The 22,947-nt window shown below is 37.6% G+C and overlaps 1 protein-coding gene across 1 annotated transcript in view; it reads right to left on the reverse strand.

Annotated features, from left to right (window-relative positions):
• Window positions 1-22,551, reverse strand: part of PHF20L1 (PHD finger protein 20 like 1) — a 73,262-nt gene extending 50,711 nt beyond the window's left edge. Inside the window, exons 1-4 of the mRNA XM_046641860.1 lie at window positions 22,274-22,551; window positions 20,050-20,165; window positions 3,563-3,734; window positions 3,334-3,418 (exon numbers count right to left, since the gene is read on the reverse strand). Coding sequence (XP_046497816.1) covers window positions 3,334-3,418; window positions 3,563-3,734; window positions 20,050-20,132 — 340 coding nt within the window. The 5' untranslated portion in view covers window positions 20,133-20,165; window positions 22,274-22,551. The remainder of the gene's footprint in view (window positions 1-3,333; window positions 3,419-3,562; window positions 3,735-20,049; window positions 20,166-22,273) is intronic.
• Between the last annotated feature and the right edge of the window lie 396 nt (window positions 22,552-22,947).

A 22,947-nucleotide genomic window follows, 5' to 3' on the forward strand; every position in this document is an offset into this window, starting at 1 on the left:
TTGCAAACATACACCCCTGTTAAGAACGCCATGACATTAAGTTTATCTTCTCTTTCCTTCTTTTCCCTAAAAACAACTGTGATTTCCCTTAACAAGTGCACCAATTAAATGTTGACAAGTTAAATGCATGTAATTCTGATTTTGACTCAAGGATTTTAAAATTTATTGTGTAATAATTTGAATATATGTTTAAATAATATGTCAGGCAAGTTATACCTGACAAAAATGAAATCATTATTTACAGAAATGTATAATATTTCTATAAGAGTTATCATTTGTTCTCTTTCAAAGTTTCTAAATAACAGAGAAAGATCTGATAGAAGAAAAAATCATTTTCTCAGGAAAGAACTATTCCTTTGGCAAATATTAATGAACTGGCAAATGAGAATTAAAGATTCACAGGCTTTTAAGCTAGAAAATACCTTACAGATGATCTAGATAAAAGTCTTCCTGTGCAGATTAGAACACTGGATTCCAGGGAGGCTAAAAACTGCATCCAGCGACAGCCAGCTAAGCAGCTGCACAGCCATAACTAACACCACCGACCCCACGCCCTTCCCACTAACTCATCCTGCTTTTAGGACTCAAGATTCCATTTGCATGACTATTACAAAGCACATTCACTTTTTCTTACAGACTTCATGCTTTCAAGTCAATAAAAGTCAGTACTATTAGAAAACATACAAACTACATAAATTTTATCTTATGGAAATTCCAATGTTTTTCTATCATTTCCTGTACAAATGAGGGCAGAGTGCCACTTTAAGTAAACAGATATTTTGACCTTTAAAAAGAAGTATAAACAATAAACGTGATAACTGGTATGACTGGCTTTGAAGCTGGCATCAAAGCCAATGACATATGTGCAAAGACTTTTTTTTTTGTAACTTGAATAACACCATTTGATTACATATCTTTCCATACTTAGCATAAAACACAATACTGCAGATATAAAGATTTAAACCCAAGTTAGGAAAAAAACTATCCATTGAATGGCAAGGATATAAAGACATTAGGAAAACTGTGAGAATGCCAATGGTACATACACCTCACACAACCATCAATCCTGCAACGTCCTCCCCTGTCTTCAGTACGGCGTTCCAGACCAGAGCGGGCTCTCACTACGCTCACGTGCACTCACCCCTGCCTGCTGTGGCTCACACTGTATCCTCTGTTGTGATCCGCTTCTCTTTCCCTAACTCCATCCCACTCTTCAAGGATCAGCTCTTCAAATTCCACTCACCATCTGAAAACTTCTCTGCTCTCTCCAGTCTACACTGATTTGCCCCTTCTCTTCAACTTCTTTAAGACATATTACAAATACCTAAATACTCACATTTGCTAGTTTTGTTTAGCCTTTGCAGTGAATACAAGGCTTCTTGAGGGCTTCCTTCTTTGTAGAGGTGGGGGCAGGCTCATCTATCACGTGGGGCATACAGAAATCACAAACTAAATACATCTAGTGGAGATTTTTTAAAAAGCAAATATATCTGCCAATATTTCACTAACGGCTCACTCATACTACTCCTGAAATGACAGAGATTACAATCAGTTCCATCACTCTTCCACTAATGTAAGCTTAATTTTCTATATTACAAGCCCATGAACAAATGGGACAGGATAAAGAATGAGAGCGGTTTTGCTTCTGAGTGTGTGGTATGTGTGTAAGCACGTACTTAGATGCGCATACTACCATAGAGCTTTAAGCATGGAAGGAAGGTCCCCAAGCTCTCCACACTTAAAGAAACCACTCTCAATTAAAATAGACAGCATTGTTTAATTTCGCTTTGTTTAGGATGGATCCTATTATCCAAGAGAACCGATTCATTAATTCTTCCTTTCCTTCTGCAAATTGTTACTGACTGCCTACTTGGTGCTAGGCCCTGGGCTAGAAACTTGGGGAGCCTATGTGTGTAAGACATGGGAATATAAACTCCGTAACACAGCTCTCCACAACTGTTAAGTGCACAGTGAGATAAAGGTCCTCCTAGAAAAGGAAAAGTAACCCGCAAACCCATCAACTGAGATGTCCCTGAACTCTTCTGGTAATATGGTGACTATTGGTAATAAAATCATAGTCCTATTTGTTATTTCAATTCACTAAAACAAGAAATTGAAATAAGGCCTTTGTAAAGTTATATCATAGTTTTTAACTGGACAACCACAATTTACTTTTTCATACCTACCATTCTTTATTATATCTCTTTTTAAATGTCCTGCTCGTCTATCTTCTCTTACCTCCTATTTTTTCTCAAGTTTGTTGTTAATTTAAATCCTCAGCTTAAATCCCCTCCATGGATCGCATCACCTCCAAGCAAAATTCAAATTCTTTAGCAAGATTACAAGATACTTCATACACGGACCCTTGCTTCCCTCTCCACCCTCCTCTGCTATTCTGTTCCCTTTAAAGGAGTCCTGCACTCCAGTCACAGGGAACACTCGCAGTTCCTGGAAAATCGCACGCCCATCTTCCATTCTTTACATTAGCCATTTCTTCTGCCAGAAAAGCGTTTTCATTCCTTCTTTATCTAGCTAACTTGTTTGTCTTTTAAGATTCCATTTAAAGGAAGTGTCCCCTTACTTATATTTAAGCATATTTCCAATAATAATTTAAATATTAGTTCTCATGCCTTTCCAAATTCATCAGTCTACAAGTTCTTTTTTTAAAATTCATTGTCTGTCCAACAGATTTACTCATCTTATGCTACACTAACACACTGATTTCTGTGCTATTTTCAACATTTCTAATCAATTCAGTAATTTTTGCTCAGTATCAGTATTAGATATCAAAAAGGCTATTAGGAAAATTAACTCGCAATTACCTATAGAAATTAAGAAAAAAAAGATGGAGGAAAGATGCAAAAAAGGAAATCCTTAACTGCTGAAGTTCCCCACTCTTTTCACAGAAAATATTGTACTGTATTTCACTTCCAAGTTGAACTGACTTGACTTTCCCTGTATCTTTAACCTTTCCTCACACTCTGGTTGAGATGCTCATAAAAATAACTTAGCCAACAAAACAGAAACAGAGAAGTAGAAACAAAATGCATATTATACACCTGTGAACTGAAAGCTGAAAAATCTTAACCGTTTACCTCCATTAATTTAAACAGTTTATTTAGGCAGTAAGTATAGAATGTGCCCTCTTATTCTATACAACACATAACAAAGTAAATGCTCCCCAAAAAAGAATATTGGCCTGAAATTCATTAAGTATAAAACAAAGAGAAGTAACAGCTATATGTAACAATTACATACATTAATTAAAATTAGAAATACAATTAAATTTTACTATTGATAACATTTTAAATCTCAGATCATTTAAATACATACCTTCTTTGTTAATTGCTTCAATCTTGGCAGGGTAATAGCGACAGTCTGTCCAACGAGCCAGAACTTCTTCTCCGGCTTTAAAATCCTATTTTAAACAACTTTTAAGATCAATACCATGTATAAAAAAATAAGCATTTCCTTAATAAAAACAAGCTTTTGTAAATTTAACAGAATTCCTTTTAAAATATATCATTACACATCTAGCAAATGGAAAAAGTTTGCTACTCACAAAGAAATCCTCCTCATCTTTCAGCCCTTCTTTTCTTAATGCAGGTCTCTCAAGGGGTCGCAATCTGTTACTATCCCAGTAAATCCATTCATCATAACGATGACTCCAGCGCTCAAAATGGACCAACATCTTTCCCTCCTCATAGTCAATTTTTTCAATTCGTGATGGATACCTGAAAAATAAGAGTTTCATATCACTTGAAATCAACAATACAATGAGACTTATGCACCCCTATGTTCACTGCAGCACTATTCACAATAGCCAAGACGTGGAAGTAACCCAAGTGCCCATTGACTGACAAGTGGATAAAGAAGATGTGGTGTATATATACAATGGAATACTACTCAGCCATAAAAAAAAAAAAAATTGTAATTGTCCCATTTGCAACAACATGGATGGACCTTGAGGGTATTATGTTAAGCAAACAGACAAACACCACATGATTTCAAGCATTTGTGGAAGATAAACAAACATACAGACAAAGAGAACAGTTTAGTGGTTACCAGAGGGAAGGGGTTTGCGGGATGGACACAAGGAGTGAAGGGGCACATTTATATGACCACTGACAAATAATAATGTACAACTGAAATATCACAATGTGATAAACTATTAGGACCTCAATAAAAAAAAAATCCTAAAAACAAAAAGAGCTTCATATCAAGAGAAAATTCTTACATTTGTTTACAAAAAGTATTAAAAAGTATGAAATATTGGTTACCATTAAAACCATAAACAATATGGATCCATATTTTTACACTACTGGACCAGCAAAGTTTGCTTTATTATTTTTGTCTCTTTTTTTTAAACGACCGTTCTCAATACCTAATGAAATAAATGCTTTAATACACTCCCAGTGGAAATATAAATTACTGCGCTGTCTTGGGAAGTAATTTGATAACAAGCTTCAAGAGTCTTAAACATATTTCTACTTATTGACCCAATAACTGTAATTCTGGAACTATATATATGAAACACCTCTAACAAAAAAGAAAATAGAAACCATCTAAAACTATGGTTAGGAAAACTGAAGGCTGTAAAGCTATAAAAACAATGGTATATCCACTGAATGGAATATCACATGGTCTTTAAATGCGGTATTTACAAATAATTTATAATACGGGAAAATGTAAAAAAGAAGTAGCACTATGTTCAGTAGAATTATAAGTATGTAAAATAAATTTGTCTAGCAAAAAATACCAACATGAACATTTGTCTTTATATAGCATAAAAGCAGTCTATCTCTTCTATTTTTCTATATTTTCCAAGATTTTATAAGGAGCATCAGCGATGGCAGGGAAAGCTCAAACCTTAAATGTAAAAATACAAAAACCACATCACATTGTTCTGTCTTCATGTGTGATGATTCTTCCACGATTAATTCCAAAATAGAAATTAGTTCACTTGAAACTTTTAACAAAGAAAACGTCTTCATCATTCCTAATGTATTAAATGTTCAGATGACTCAAATTTTTTTTAAAAAATATCATTAAATAACCTTAAGAATTCAATAGCAGCACATGGTAGATGACAGCCATAACAGTTTCTCCTATTTTTGCTAGTTTTTGATGAATCTGGAATTTTTCTTTTCCCTGTGGAAGCACGCCAAACCTTTCACAAGAGAAATTTAGGACCCGTCGCTACCTGCTTCACAGCTCACTCGTGCTCTTTGAGGCTCTTTGCACAGCTCAGGGTTCCTGAACTGTTCTCTGGTATAGCTTCTTTCCCCACTTTGGTTTAACGATACCAAATGGTCTGGATTCCTCACACACACCATGCTCTGACACACATTTGTGCTTTAGACACTGTTCTTTCTGCCTGGCCCTACGCTGCCCTTGCCTTCCTTTGTATACTCGTCATCACTTGTGTGAAGACTTCCCCAACTGCCCTCCCCCTGCTGCTCTCATTGCACCCACGCCATCAGAATCACCTCTGGACAGACTGCCAAACCTTGAGATGTTGACACATTCGACACAAAAAAGGGCCCCACAGTCAAATATGCTAAGAAAATACTGGATTAAAAGAAGACAAACTGCTTAGATGGAGACCAAGCATTCGCTATTACCAAACTTAAAGAACTATGTACCCCTTTTATCACGGAATATTATTCACACTTCTCGGGACAGTACAGATCTAAGGAAGATGAGGTTAGAAGCTACTCTGGCCTGTGAGCTTCAGGGAATAACTAAGTCACATCCACCTCTGTTCCCCAGCATCTAGCACAGTGACAGACCATACCAGCCACTCAGGGAATGTTCAACATGAACAAAAAGTGGTGTTAGATGAACACAATCTACACGTTTCTTCAGAGCTAAGAAGGCTGTCACCTCAACTATAACCTTAAGTTAGATCGTACTCTTAGTTTTCTTGGGGAAGTGAGTGTGGGTGAGGGAACATTTTGTTAAAGAAAAGCATAAAAACAAGAAAACCTGGGGAATTAACATAATCCCTGAGGTGCACAACACGCTGACTCCAACCATTTAGAATCGATGCTATAAAGCTTGTTTTCTGCAGTGTTGCTCTGATTTGGTTTTGCTGTTCTAGTTTTTAAAACATAAAAATTGCCAATAGCAGTAAGGGAAGCCTAGAGATAAGGTTGTCCTTTAGTTTATTTTTCAACATGCACTAGCCACTTTATTGTAAAGAGATTTTCTATCAACCATAAAAATTGGTAAATTTCTAATTTCATATGTTTATTATCACATCTTTTTAATTTTGAACAAAAAATAAGGGTTTTATTCTCTAGGTTCCTTCGAATTCTAAATGTAGTCGTGCACCGCATAACAACGTTGCAGTCAATGAAGAACCACATACACGATGTTGGTCCCATAAGATTAGTAGCACAGAGCCTAGGTGTGCAGCAGGCTATTCCATCTAGGTTTGTCTAAGTACACTCTATGATGTTCCCACAACGATGAAATCACCTAACGACGAATTTCTCAGAATGTATCCCCATCATTAAGCAACACACGACTGTACACAACTCTGTATTTTTGAAACATTTCTCAAAGTCATAACAGTCCACAGTAACAGAGTCAAACACATCTTTATTTTCATAACATGACTGAATTCAGCAAAGAGTCAGAATCTGAGTTCAAATAACAAATCTGGATTGCATTTTTAAGTAACTTAAGAGTTTTCCTAAAATATTTCAAATTCTCTTGGCTAAGAGGATGCCTGACGTAACCACCAGACTAAAAATTCTATTTCAGGGAACTACTTCAGGATAATTTACAGCATGTTATACTCCTTACATAAATATCTAGAGATTGATATGCAAACTTCAACGAAGGCCAAGATTTAAATAAGTAACACGAATATCCAAGGTTATTATCTGTTTTAATTTTTATAGTTTACTAATCAAATTTTGAATCTTAAATAAAAGAGCCATAAATATTACCATTATCAAGAATCTCCAAATTTCTGTTCATTCATTCAACATACATTTGGGCATCTAATAAGATTAAGGCACTTACGAGGCACTCTGGGTAGGTGAAAAGGAAACACTATTAACTTCTACCTTCAAGGAGCTTAGCTTAGAGTCAGACGAGAAGAGAGAGAAGAATCAGAATATTTACTAAGAGTCACATGTGTGTCAGGCTCTATGTTCTTTCCTCACTGAGTGTCAACTGCTCTGTATATACTTTTATCTCATTGGACCCTGGTAACCATCCAAAGTACAGATAACAGTCCCCAATTAACAGAAGACTGTCCCAGAATATATGTAGAGTATTCAAAGCCAAAACTAACTGGCACAAAAGGCTATATAGGAGAAATGGGACAAGGTCTGTATCAAAGTAATTACATCATACATGGTAAACTGGGAAGAACATACAAAAATTGTACATAAGAAACTATTAGTAATTGTTTAGAGAAAATTGAGGAGTTCAATGAAAGTCCTTGGGAGACATTATCTACATTGGTCTTGGTGGGAGACTTCTAGGATTTAGACTTAATGAGCATGGTACAAAGTGTACACACAGAGCATAACTCATTTATTCAATCAATGCTCATTTACTTAAAACATCATGCTGCTCAGGGTTAGGCCATCAGCCAGACAAGGAGGATTCAGAGACAAGAAGGATGTAGTTTCCATCCTCAAGGACCTCCTGGTCAGAGACTGGAGAGGCAATTCAAGGAAACAGTTCCCTTTGGCTAGATGACACAGTAAGTAGGAAGGTGAATAAAGGAGAATAGTGGGACATCAGATTGGACTGATTAGCTAGGTTCAAACTAAAGAGCTTTGAAATAGCAAATCAATCAAATGACCCTTAATTCTACAAACAACAGGGAATCCCTTAATGTTTGTACTTAATTTGATTATCAGTTACACCTCAGAAGAAATCCTAACATCAAAATCTTTGCTATACAGGGTAAACTGCACAAAATGGCAATTTATTACATAGTCCCATACAGTAAAACGACCTCCCTGTTCTGGCAGATGGCCCATAGTAACAATGCTTTGATACACATAGTAAATGAAAAATACTGTTGAACAAATGTATTCACAAATGCCTATGTTGAAATACAGCAACATTATTTTGATGCTTGATTTATGTTTTATAATAATTGAGTGTGACTGGAATGTAATATTTTTCTTGCTGAATGTGGAAGATGCAGTGATAGTGTTTTTGTTTTGTCATTTTTTTAAAGGCTGAATCATGGAAAGCTGTTAGAGTAAAGAATCGTGATTAGACTGAGTCCCAGACATTTATAAATGATTTGGGAAAAGATCTCAGAAGTGGGAGATGTATTTTGGAGTTAAAACAATCAGGGATAAGAAGAAAAAAAACACTACAGTTGGCATCTCTCAAGGGTTCAAAAGAAAAAAATGGAGAGAAGGCAACCTCAATGCCAAAATTCTACATAGAGCTTTCTTACCCCATATCATCTGTTACTGCAAAAAAACATGAAATTTCCACTATCAGCTTCCCTAGTCTAACCCCACTTCAAAATGCAAGCACTGCATAAACGATATTTCCTTGTACAGAAAACAGGGACTGCCTCCACTGCTCTGGCCTACCTTGCTCTCATATCTTTCATACTTGAATCCTAGAAAACAGAGTTTACTCTCAGCAAACTTAACAAGAAAAAACAATCCACCCTAAAATTGGCTGTTAGCATTCAGAAAGACTGAGAAGAGTTTACAACGATTCTTCTTGAATTTAACAGAATTTTCATACATGCAATTCTACTCTTGTAATCCTTCATTTGACTTCTTGGGACCCTTTCTGAATCAGTGTGGCCAAAGTCCTCTAATGGTCAAGTTAAACTGTGGCTATAAGTACAAAGTAGAGCAAGGTCATCACAAGAATAAAAATTGTTTCACCTTCTCTGAACTCTTGTAACAGTTTATTGCCTCATCTTACCAGCATTTTAACACTGTCACTGGTGCCTCACACTTGTACAAGATTGTTCAGAGAGTAGCAAGACCTATGGATTCCAGATTAACCCTGTAATCCAGTCAGAACCAGACACTGACCAAAGAGGTTACCTATACACTGAATATACTGTGTCTGCTCCCTGACGATATCAACTCTTGAGGGTTCTCAAAACACAAAGAGAACATGAGAAACCTAAAGTGGGAATTACTGTTACAGATGAATTCCTGTGCTGGCTTACACTGTGAACTGTTTTACATGGGCAGGTCCTGACTCACTCACTCGATCAGGAGACCACGATTCCCTGAGGCTGTATGCAAAATGCTGTGTGTCTGGTGTAGACATAAACGAGTATGTCTCTTGAGGTGGAGTTCTCAACTTTAATCAGATTTTCAAAGGGGTCCATGATCAAAAAAAAGAAACTTCTGGAAGGCAAGATCATCTATTAACACTCAAACCATAGGTGTTCCATTATCCTTGGAAGAAATAAAGAAATGATGGGCATGCAGCTATGCCAGAAGTATAATCTGACAAACTGAAAAAAAATTCCGTTATAGTCAACGCAGTAGCAGTAAAACACTTAAATCTTATTTGAATTTAGGGAACTCATTCTATTTGTCATCTAGTTTGATATACCCAGACTTTTATCTGTACTGATAAAGTCAACGATGAGGAAATGACAAGGAAATTCCTTGATACACTTAAGGCCTAGCATCTCTTGCACTTAAGGCAAAGGAGAGAGTTGCTACTACTCATTGATAGGTTACAATCCAGTAAGCAAGGCCAGATAACATTATCAAATGTCCTAAAGACCATCAGAACTCACTAGGGGATTTAACTAATCATTTGAATCAGTATCATATTAATCAAAAAGACAAAGTATCTGTAAAAATTGCCCAATAAATTATTCAAATTGTGTATTTTAAATAATAGTTCTTTTCTTGTTTATACTAAAATTTCTAATTTATATAAATTTCAAAATTGACAGTTCCTCATTCATTTCATTTAACTCAACAACATTCAACTGCTAATTCACTATGTATCAGACACCGAGGTAGGAATCAAACTACAAACACGACATTATTCCAATCAAAAACTCAAATTCAAAAGGAAGGGGAGAGAAAAAGAGAATCAAACAAGTTAAAATTACAATATAATGTAATAGCTAGTATAATAAAACATATTACAGAAAGAGTATCTAAATTAGATGTTCTCTTGGAGAAAGCAGTTCTTTAATTTTTTAAGAAAGAAATACATTTGAAATACGACTTAAACATAATCTAAATGTTAGCAGAATCTTAGGAAGTCAGGATTAACAATTCAAAACAGTTTTGTGGACAAGAACTTCCTAAGTAAGAAACTCTAACACAGTGTCATAAAAAATGACTAAAACACCTTAGAAGAACTACAGATAGAGAGGTAAGAACTTCCTTACACATGATTGTCAGGGAGAGGATTATACGCCAAATAATAAAAATTAATGTAATCCAAAGCAAACAGAATATTCTTGTAACCTAATAACAGTTTAAAATTCTTAGCTTTCTGGAAGCACTTTAAATTTACATTTATGCTTTATGATTTTCAAGTGTTTTCTCTCCCATTTACTCATTGATTCTAACTACAAAAACAATGTCACCTAACGCTATTATAGTATTTTTAGATGAAGTGCTTTCAGATACTGCATGTTAATGTTTCACACTTCAAGAACAACACTGAAAACAAAAGTCTTTTGATTAATTCAATCTGATATTCCAAAAGTATAAATACAAAAGAATCTAGAATTTCAACATTCAAATGATAGCTTGTATGTCAAAATCACATTCTTCAACACTGAATTCTAAGGGTCTCGCCACATTATCCCTCAGGTCCTCTTTTTAGATCCATTCATCCCCAGAACACACACCCAGTACAAGCTCTCAGACTGCCCTGCTTCCTACCTGTCCACAAGCTTTGCAGCAAAGAACAGGTAAGATCAGAGTTAACTATGTGTTTTCCTTTAGAATCTTGTGGCAGTCCCCTTTCAAATTAAGGTTTCATTTCAGATCAGTGACTTAAATTCCTGTTCCTCTACTTCCTTAGCACCTGAATCTCCTGCCATGCCTACATTCATTCATACCCTCAGGTCTAAGCAAACCAAAGTGCCTACACCACAGCCTCTATACTCACTACCATGTCCTACTGTAACAATCAATCAGACTATCCAGAATTCCTTTTCCATTCTACCAAAACACATCAACAGTATTTCACTGAGTTTCTGCACTTCCCGTGAGCTGTTCAGAATAACATAACCAAATTCTTTGTTACTTTGTCACAAAACTCTGAACTCTAGCAGGCTGCAGTCCACCCAGTTTTTATTTCTTAAAATTTAGCACTTAAAAAATCACTTTTCTACAACACATAGCCATATATGTCTACATGCCTATCGATTAAAGCTTTAAGAATTTACACCGACTCCTCTCCCACCAGATTCTACTTTCTTAGAATAACTAATGCTCACGCTATTATTATTATTAAAGCTAACACTTATTAAGTGCCTACCACTCGGCAGAACCCATGCTAAGCTCTTCACATGCACTGTCTTGCTTAATCCTCAAAGGACCCTTTGAGTTAGTTACTACCATTGTCCCCAGGTATTAAAGGGAGGTCACAGAGTCGCTGAAAGGTTAAGGAACTTGCTCAAGTAAAAACAGGTAATAAGTGGTGGATTCCTGAACTGAGATTTGTCTGTCCTTAAATACTGTGCTTTTGATAATTATACATTCTGCACCTCGCAACTGATGATTTTCAGCTCTTGTCCCACTTAACTGCAGTGTTTCAAATATAGGGGGCTCTTTACCCAAGAGGTACTGAAAACAGATAAAAACAGTATGAAACTCAAATTACGTATCTCTTTATTTTTTCTTGCAAATTTAACGTTAATCTTCTGCTTTTGATATAAACAGTACCTAAAGTTGGTTTTTGTTAGCCCAAAGAGTATGGAAAACAGCTTTTATTATATTGTACACAATAAATAGCCCCCCATGCATAAAAAGACTAAGCAAAGCAAAAAGGCTCTTTTATTATTAAAATTTCTCAAAACAAAAGGCACACTGCATCTCAACTATGCCTAAGTATGAAACATCATCAGATTATTAAAATGAAAAAGTCTGAGAAAGGAAAGTAGTTTAAATTTTATGATGTTTGAAAATTGTCATAAGATAAAAATTTAAAATTAAGATAGGACATTTAGGATATGATTTGTCATAGAACTCTTGAAAAATACTAGGTGACTTTAAAAATGAAATGAAATTTGCTAATCTAGTTTGAAAAATATCATTCTATGCTTAGTTTTCAACCAGTAAATCATAATTCTATTTTTTTTTTTTTTGCAATGGTAACCAGATTTCATGATATCCTCAAAACTTTTGGGTTCATTCTTTATCAACCCACCAAAATTCAATAAACTTTGCTGGGCACCTCTTATGAGTTAACAGGGGCTACGCCATGTATATTTATCATTTCATATAAGTAGCTTATACTTCAGTACCTTAGCTAACCATGATGTACTAGAAACATATTCATTTTTAATGGAAGAGGGTTGATTTTTGGCAATGAGAAAACAGACACACTGAATATTATATAAATATGTACATTCTTTCTTCAATTTTACTGTAACAAGTCTCTCAAAGTTGAGTTAACTATAATTACTGAAATAACATAACACTTGCATATCAATTTCTAATTTAATGAAAATAAAACTTTCATGTGCTAATGATCTGTGGGAGGTGGTCTCAGGGATGGTCAATAGTCCTTCAAAAATAAAGTCACTTAAAAATACTAAAACACTGGGATCCTTATAAAGAATAGCAAAACTAAGCTGCCTTTTCAATATCATGTTAATTTCTTTTAAAACTTTAATTTCTTTGAAACTTAAAACTAGTATTTTCACCCTCAGTTAAAAAATAAATCATTTAAAAACAAAATTAAAAACCCTTAAGTATCTGCAGATATCAGTTCTGTCTACTCAGCAAAACTAGAATTGCAAAACATTCTTTTTAGTAGAGTTGACTACCACTGCAGATAAATTATTTCCCAACTAGTGGCTTTAATCAACTTCTCACCACAAAATAGAGCACTATCTAAGTGATGTGACAAGTGTAAAACCTCACAATGCATAATAATATTCAGCAGGAATGATGTAACGAATAGGGAGTGGGATGTGTCTGATATGCGGTGGTTGAGCTTCAACCAAATGCCAGATGAGCACAAAAAACTGTCTTCTTTCTTGGTCCAACCCTTGCCGTTACATGAACACACACAAAGCACAACACAATAAGCCTGAGGTTCTTATGAAGGAGGTTGGAAAATCATTAGCTTGAAGGTTTGATTCTAAAGTAAGCTTGGGAGGAAGACTCTAGGACGAGAGGACTGAAGCTAACTTGCCTCACAGAAGCTCTCTCATTCCACAGAACAAGAGTGGCAGGCATGCTGGACTCTGAGGGCCCGTCTAGCCACCAGACATGTGCACATCACTAGAGCCACTCAGGAATGCAGATGGCCTAGGAACACTGAGCCCATTTACTCCCTGAAGCTGAGGCTCAAAGCTTCAGGGTGTCGATGAATAAGGCAATGGGTTGCAGTAAAGGGATCACTAGACTTGGAGCCAAAAGAACCTGGCTATGAGGTGACGCTTGGCTGGATGAACGGGAATGAACAGTCTGAACATCTCCGTTCCTCAGATCTGTCACTTCTACACTGGGAGAGATCATCCCTGTCAACCCTGACAGGGTTCTTGTAAAAGTCAAGTGACATAATGAATATTTTCTATAAATCCCAAATCACTACAGAAATCATATCTCATAAAAGCCAATCCATGATCAACTATAACCACAGATAGTGTTGTTTGATTTAGCAACAAGAGCCTAAACCTCAACGACCACACAGCCAGGTGGGGCTGGAGACGACAGCAAGAGGAGGAGCAAGAAAACTAGAGCACGTCAAAGTACATGCAGGTCAATAGGTTCTATTCTATTCTACTGAAAAAGAGCAAAAAAGATTTTTGGATCATGTATCACTTTGCAATGTACTAATGTTTTATTTATTTTATTTCCTCCAACTAACATAAACAATTAAAACAGACTACAAATTCAAAAAATAATCCCGGATATTTCCACTGCCATCCACCTCAAAAACGTTATCTTCGGGTTAATAATTCTGTATAGTCTAGACCAGCGGTTCTCATGTGGTCCCCAGACCAGCAAGACCAGCAGCATCAACAAACAGCAAAACGCAAATTATTGGGCCCCACCTCAGACCTGCTGAATCTGAAGCTGTGAGCGTTGGGCTCAGCAAACAGACCCTTCAGGGGAAGGGAATCAATGAACTTTGTAAAAGAATCACTTTGTTAGTGAATTGTTACCACATGGAAAGTCAGTGAGTTAAAGCAACCTACTGGACAAATATACTCTTTTAAGCCAACAGCTATGATTCTAAGTAATTTCAAAATTAAACAGTTAATTAAAAAGCATTTAAATGAGTGGGAGAGCAGACTGGAGAAAAGATGATAAGCTGCCCAATACTAGTAAACTCCAAATACTTCAAACCTCTATATTTTTGCTCCAAATTCTATATAACTTTTCACTTTTTTCAACTCATTTTCTCTTCTTCTGGTGACCAGAAATTTTTAGCAAGCTGCATATGACTTCTACGCCTTGTCTATCTTACTCCTGCCTGAAGTGCATATTATTTACCTATCTAAAAATGATATTAAAAAAATCTGTCATCACTGAATAGGTGAAAAATAGATAAAAGAGTTTGAGTTTCTAATTCAAGGAACCTGAAAAACCATCCAGTATGCCACACCCTCACTTTCAGGACATTAAAGCAGAGAAGTAACCCTCCGAGGTCACACAGTTCACAGCAAACAGCACCTAGAACCCACATTTTCTGACTTTCAGTTAAATTTAGTTTTTCCAATACTCCTTTTCTCTTGCCTTGCAAGAAAACAAAGATAAGCAAAAAATGTAAGCATATAAGACAAAGCTCTATAAAAAATAAATCAACAAACGGAAAGAACATTAGGGCAAGAACAAGAACAAAGCAGGTATGCTTTCAAGTCAATGCGTCTACTCCGCCCTACTTCTAATCTGCTTTCAGCACCTATGGTGGGGGAGGGAGGGAGGGAAGAACTTTCTCTCCGCAAGTTTATGGGGCTTTCTTCCGTGAAAATTTTAAAAACTAAACAACTAAAACGTTTGTGCACTGGTGCAGACCTGCTGGAGGATTAAAGTGAGGGTTCACTTAGATCTTAAGATTCAAAATATGTGACTTTCTGAATGTAAACAATCTCAGAATTTTTAAAAAATCTTAAGAGATTTCAATTTAGAGTTCCTGGCAGGAAGAATCCTTAATCTTAGATTTTCAAAGGTAGTTAGCAACTCAAAATAAGAAATCAATATTTTTCAAGTACATACAGATTTAGGAAACACAATATACAAAAGACAAAATTGTATTCCTACTAGCATAAGAAACTGTATATTAAAAGAATTCACCTAATGTTTCTACAAACTTCAAACTCACCTAATATAATTTAAATACGATTTCAGTTTTAAAATTTGCTCTCCATACTACTTTTCAGGAGTACTCGTCTATCCCAAATACGGATCACACAACGTATCTCTACACAATGTTTTCCTTTAATTAGCTGAATCCTATTAGAAAAAAGCAACCCTTTTTATTCAGAAAATATGTACTTTTATTTAAATTGTACTTGCTACAATCTAAATTTCCTCAATTTTCCCACTCTATGAAAATTCTGTTCAAGAACATTTTAAAAACTCACATTTGCAAATGTTCCATACAGTTCAAAAACTCCAAATGTGTGGAAACGGCCTTTTGCCAATTCAAATTTACACTGTTCTATCAAACTCTGATACTTGGAGGCATCTCCACATTTTTTTATCTTTCATTTTCCTTTCCTTTAGATCTAGAAGAGATTAAATAGAAATATTCTCAAAAAGGTCAGAAGAGCATAACTCATCTGAATGTTTTACATTGACACTATAATTTCAAATTTATTTTAAGAATAACACCAGAGCATATCACTTGATTTGTTTTGTTTTCATAACTAAGTCACTTGCTGTAGAGTAACTATTTCAATCAAAAGAAGTTAAATCAGTAGTCAAAACTAGTTTGATTTCATCACTTCTTACTGAACAATATTCAGAATGACCAGATACTTTAATATTTGCAAAGGTGCTTTGTAAACTATAAAACTCTGCAGAAACATAAAGATTTTATTACCACCTCAAAAAAATGGTTTATAGCTTATCGCAATTACAGGATTTCCTTTTACATTCCAGGCCATTCTCACGTCAAAACTAAAGCTACATTTAAAAACTTATATACTTAAGTTTTCCGATCCCCAAAGATTTTTTTTTCAGTTCTCTCTTCCCTTGCATTTACCTCAGTGGTTTATAATCATGTATTATTTTGTAGAATTTGAAGCAAGTTTAAATACATTATTTTATTGAATCCTTAAAGTAATCCTGTGAGTAAAATCCAGTAACACTGCTTCCATTTTAGCGATAAGCCAACCAAGTTCAAGGACTTACTCATAGTTGCAGAATCAGAAAATGACAGTCTGAATTTGAACCTGCCTCTTTTGTCTTTAGAATCCACTTACAGTGTCTCCAATATAACTTCAACTCTGAACTTTCTCTCTCCCCAAATACATTCCTGTATCCCGTTTTCATTCTCATGATGTTACTGCATTCAAGAGATTATAAAACTGGTATGTCAAGGTTTGGATGTACAGAGGATGCAATGGAAAATATGATGGAGATGATATAGAAAATGATTGTGTGAGCTATGAACACTGGCATACTAAAAGTCTTTGAACAATTTTTAAATTAACAGATCATTGAGAAAGAAACTAAACAAAACGTGTTAAGTAAAACTACAAAATTTTTAAAAATTAAAGCAATACACACTACTAAGAGTTCGGTTTATAAGTCTAGAAGAGATCCAAAGATCAAAAACGACACAGCTGAACTGAAGACAGCTGGCCTCTCCACAGCTTCTCGGGCCTGCATCCACCAGCATCAGTAAAGAGTTAAACCGACAATGAGTTTTCCGATGTAGATGGAAAGCTACTTGGAAAACAAAAAGTAATAAATCACTACTTAAAAATGCAGAGTGTATTCTATTTTTAAGGATGAAATATCTTCCTGAACTTTAAAGAATACGTGGTATGGTTTGCTCAAGCAGTAATAATGTAGTTTTCCTAAGAAAAACAGATTGAGTCTTCCTATTAAATCAAATCTACCCAAACCTAAAAGTGGGAGCTTAGCTTCAGTTTATTTCTGCCCTCTAAATTCAGAACTTATCCTTCTATTTCCACACTTGATCTTAACCAAAGGGTCAAGAAGCAATATCCTTTTATTTCTGGGGCATATACTAAAAATTATTTTCCTTTTTTATATAGGAAAATCCTTTTACATACAGGATAAATTGCCAACTGGGGTGTTCCACTATCACAAATTTCCCTTTGCACTTCTCTTTAAAAAGTAATGTATCAACCTGTGGCAAGTTATTTCCTTTGTAATAGGTATACTGCCTATTGTAAATGTTCTGAGTGCAGAGACAGCAAGCAGTATTTGCATTCCTGCTCGTCCCTCCCTATCCAATGCCTATAACAGTTAAAAAGACATTTCTATCCAACAGGGACTCAATACTTTCCCAAATGAATGGAATAAATGTGGCAGACTAAGCATTCAGTATGCATGCAACAGAAGAAAATAAGCAAGCAAGCAGGGAGCTCACTAGTACTAAATCTAGACTTCATCAATGAGTACATAGCACGTCGTCGCCCTACCTAAGCACAAGCACTTAGGAATTTCTTGCTAAGAAGCATCAGACAATGAAAAAATTTAAGCTACAACTTTCATTTGTTCTCTGAAACTCCAAATACTCTAAAAGCACACTCAGGCTTGATTTTGAAAGTAGTTCTTTTTTTACCATCTTTTTAACTACTGAATCATCAATTTAACAGTTGTTGAATCAGGAAACATTTCACCACTAAAAGTGAATCTCCTACTGACACCAAAGCTGATTATGTTAATATCCCTAAAAACCACTGAGAGAACTAATAAACCATGTGCTTCTCCAAACTGGAAGCTAGTTCAATTGCAATTTTGTCAGTTTAGAAGCCTATGCAAATACAATAATATGAAGTAACTAGTGATTCAAAAAGCCAGTAACGTTTAAAAAACGAAAAAAAATAACAAGATTAATATTAACATCAAAGAAGAAGTACCATTTCTCGTATTCTTCAATTACAAGAGATTCAATAGTGTGCCTTCAGAGTGAAAAGCTTCTTTTGGTCAAATCAGAACTAAAGATAGCAATTCCTGACCAAAGCGGCATCTTTTGTAGTACAGTCTAATGCAATGACCCTCAGCCAGGAGCATGTGTGCTTCCCCATGAACATCCGGCAACATCTGGAGATAATTTTTAGCTTCATGACTATGAGAGATGCTACTACTCGGCCCCAGGTGCTCCCAAGCCCCTCCTGAGAACTACTGTTACACTCTCCACCTGATGAGAGTAACAATTAAATCCCCTAAAAACAACTACCCACTGAAATGCAGCTTGAAGCCATGAGAGGAAATAACTGTGCCTTCCTGCTTTACACTGTAGTTTCAAACTGTCTCAAGCAGAGCCCAAGACAGAGCCCATTAAGCTGGAGGTGAGGGACATACACAGAGTTCTAATGCCAGACACTAAGAGACAAAAACCCCAGCCTGATCTGAAGTCAAATATCATGACTAGACAAGATTTCTCTGCCTGCCATTGCCAACTCAGGAAGCTGACTTAAAGCAAATCAACCAAAAGCAAATCTACAAAATGTCCACTATGTTTCTAAGGGAGCTATAATGAGAAAAAATGTCAAAAGGTCTGGAGTTGCTGAACCCCTAGACCCTGTATCAAAATGAAAAGGCCTCAAGAGGAGCTGAGGCAGCCCCACCCCCAGGAGAGGAATCGCTCAAATGCCCCTCTCAGGGTAGGGGCTGAGAATGGCAACAAGAGACACCATCCCAGAGGGCAGAACTAGAGGCCAGCTAATAGGAAAAGGAATGCATTCCCTGGGAGAAAGAGGGAATCCTCGTTATTCCTACGTGGTCCCGTGTCCCTTGTGTGCCGCTTTCCCCTCTCTCCTTTCCAGGTGGTTTTACCCCTTTATGTAAGGGGTATGTTGGGGTGTCTAAATTCACCACCTATCACAGACGGCCAGAATGGGAGAAGAAATAAGAGAAGGTCTGGAATGACTGCCCATTTAGTACGGGAGACAGTAATAACCTATCTTTAGGCCACGGCCCTCTAGGGAAGGAGGAGGTAAACTTGGTTTTTGGTTTTAGGTAGGCTAGTGAATAATGACTACTAACCATCAACATATTCTGTAGTTTGAAAGCCAAGAAAATAGACTTATATCAAGTTTTATCCAAAACTTGCGAAGCTGGTTGTTTGGATTAATCCCCTCCCTCCCACCACCAGTCAAGCTCCTGTTAAGTACACCCAGGTACTGATACTCTCTCTGTATCTTATTTTCAGTTCTCGAACACCTAAAATGAAAATGAAAATATTTAGGTGTTTAAGAACTGAAAATAATTATATAGAATATGAGATATAGAGACAAAAATGCTAAACTTACACAGGGCAAGCCTGGTGGCGTAGTGGTTAACTTCGAACGCTCTGCTTCAGCGGCTGGCATGTCACGGGTTCGGATTCCAGGCACAGACCTACACAGTGCTCTCAAGCCATGTTGTGGTGGTGTCCCACATACAAAACAGAGGAAGACTGGCACAGATGTTAGGCCAGTAACAATCTTCCTCAAGCAAAAAGAGGAAGACTGGCAACAGATGTTAGCTAAGGGCCAATCTTCCTCGATTAAAAAAAAAAAACGCTAAACCTGCAAAGTCTATTGAACAGCAGGAAAACTAAAAACAATGTATACATGTATTCAAAATGCGACTACATTAATGTTTCTGCCATTGTCAGGAGAACAGCAACTAACCATCATAGGTAAGGCTACAGATGTGCTTTAAGTTAAGAGTTCCATATTTTCCATACCATTTTTGTAAATAGTCCAGTGCCTCCAAACGAGCACCAATCTCAAAAGTGATTCCAGGACGATTTGGGGGCTTTTTGCTCATCTTGAGATCCTATTCTTCAATATTTTCTTTTCACTACCTCAAGAGAAAAAAAAAAAGTTAGATTCCGATGCATAAAATGCACAGGGAATTAAACAGAATTTTAAAAACATTACATGAGAAGTTAAAATAACTGCCAAATTTTAAAGAAATTTGAATGATGATTACGAGTATCTCTAGGTAAAGTACTGTGCAACTTGCAGGCAATCTTGAAAATGAATTAAGAAAAAGGACATAGAAAAGATAACTACTTAAAAAGAATGAATAGATGGGCATTGAAACTTGCTAATGGCTAAAATGCTTTAAATCTTAATTTGAAAATACCCAAGAAAATTCTCCATAACGGCTGAAAATATTTCTCAGTCTTTGAAAAATCAAGACAGTTGAGTGTTCGGGAATATGATTATTGAAATTCTTAAGAGAACAAATTAATGACATTTTTCAACAAATATTTACTGAGTGCCTCTAATACAAAACACTAGATAAGACACTAAAGAAACACACAAAGATGGAAGATGAAGTAGACACACTCCTCTGCCAGGGAAGATTTTAAGAATTCCTCTTGTGATTAGGATTTTCATTACCTATGATCTCACACCCTGCTGGCAAATGAGTCAGTAATTTTAACATACAAAGTTGCAGAGGAAATTTCTTTCTTACACTTCACATTCAATAAGCAATAATAATATGGATATATTTAACTCTGAGAATTTATTTCTACTATATTTCAACATAAGACAGTGCCCACATTGACAATAAAAGTGGTTGTAACATTCAAACAAAAAACTACAAAGGAGTATCTATTCCTCTCTAGATCACTGACAGGTGGACTATTCACTATCCTTGTGGCCTCACTGGACACCCAGCACACCTGACGCAGCCTCTTTGCACTAACTAGTACTTGAGAATCTGAATGCATTCTGAAATAGCATAATCAAAATATAACAGGTAATCAGGAGTGCAAACCTGCTGTTACTGGAAGAGAGGTGGGATCCTGAAAACCTTTTTGTTATTTAGAATTACTAATAGGACCATACTTCCTCCCAGTTTAAAAAAGAAAACACACAACTGTGTCATTTTTTTTAATGGCTTGGTCACAGTTCAAAAAGGACAAAATGTAACAGCAAACAGAAAAGCCAGCTGTCCTTTCCTCTTTGAAAGAATCCCATAGGTGAGGGGAAAAAAGTAACACCAATACCGGCCAGGAAAATATGTAAAATCAAACTCAAATATCCATGGTTGGGGGCGAATATCCTCCAGCCACGGCAACAGCAAGGATTAGTGCATTAAAAACTTAACAGGAAGCTTGGCCAGAGGGTATTCAGTGTAAAAAGAGCAAACCTATGAATATTTTTAACAGAGGTGTGCAACATACACGGCAGTTACTTAAACGTTTGTGTAGAAATCGAATCAACCTTTTCTTTTGTTCTTCACAGCAAGAAGAACTTCGTAAGGGGGCAGTTCACTAACATTTCCTAGGATCAAACTTAGAACCCATAAGAAGTAACAGTAAAGATCTATAATCCCCCAGTGACACTTCGAGAAGAGTAACCACAAAAAGCTAGATTCCCTTTTTCTTGGGTGGAGAGGGGAGGATGACGAGGGATTCGAATTAATGAAAAAAAGTAAGACAAAATAAGACAGTCAACTGGGGAGGGGAAAACTTGGAGCAAAAAGAGAAAGGGGGGCAGAGAGAACGGAGAGGAGTAAAAACAGGAAAGAAAGCGAAAAAGAATGGCAAATATATATATAAGGATGGTGAAAGGTGTGGGAGATGAAAGCCGGGACGGAAGAGAAAATTAGCCAAGGAGACACACCACCGGGAAAGTGAAGCAACGGGCAGGGAATGGCCACGGGGCGACGCGGGGCTGGCGGGGGATGGCAAGAGACAGACAGGAAAGGCTCAGACAGGGCTGGCAGGGAGCCGGAGAAGCCTCCAGGTTTGACAGGCGTCCGGCCCTCGGCAGGGGGGAAGGAAGGGAGGGAGAGAGGGAGCGGCGGCGCCCAGACAATAGGGGCGGCGAGTTGTGGGGAGGGACGCGGGAGGGGAGCGGGCCGGAGAGAGACATCAGCGCGGGGGCGTCCCGGGCGGCCAGGCAGGGGCCAGGCGGCCTCCAGGCCCTGCCGCCGCCGCCGCCTCTTACCGACTCGGCCTCCTCTCCGCACAGCAGCCGGGTCGTCCGGGGCCGAGCCGGGGCACGAGCAGGGCGGCCAGCCCGGGCCTCCGCCTCCGCCTCCGCCCAGGCAGCGGCCGGGGAGGGAGCAGGAGCGGAGCGAGCTCGGGCCGCAGCTCCGCGTCGGGCCCGAGGTCGCGCGGGAGGGAGCAAGTCTGAGCTCTCAAGCCCGCTCGGTGTCCGCTGCCATCGCCTCCTCCGCTGCCGCCGCCACCGCCGCCACCGGCCAGCCCTGACGCGACGCCGGGCCCCGGTGACGTCAGCAGCCCGCGACGCGCCGGAAGCGGGCCTGGGCGCGTCACGTGACTCGCGAGGGTTGGGCCCGGAGCGCGCAGCCGATTGGGGGGCCGCCCTGGGAGGCGGGGCTTTGCGGCAGTTGGCAGGCGCCTAGAGGGCGCGGCCGTGGTTAGCGAAGGAAGGAACGCGAGCTCTGGGAGCCCATTGGCGGTTGGGAGGTGTTTGACCTTTTAGAGATGAGGACCAAGCCGGTTGAATGTTATTGTTGATTTTATGGGAACCAAGTTCCCAAAACTCCTCAACCCCAGCACACTGGGCAAACTTTTGTAAATGCACTTCGCGCTTTCTTAGGTATCCGCCCCATTCCGTATTAAGAATAGAGCAAAGGGTTACTGTCGTAAAGTCAA

The sequence above is a fragment of the Equus quagga genome, chromosome 16 (assembly GCF_021613505.1).
Source record: "Equus quagga isolate Etosha38 chromosome 16, UCLA_HA_Equagga_1.0, whole genome shotgun sequence".
NCBI classification, from domain to species: domain Eukaryota; kingdom Metazoa; phylum Chordata; class Mammalia; order Perissodactyla; family Equidae; genus Equus; species Equus quagga.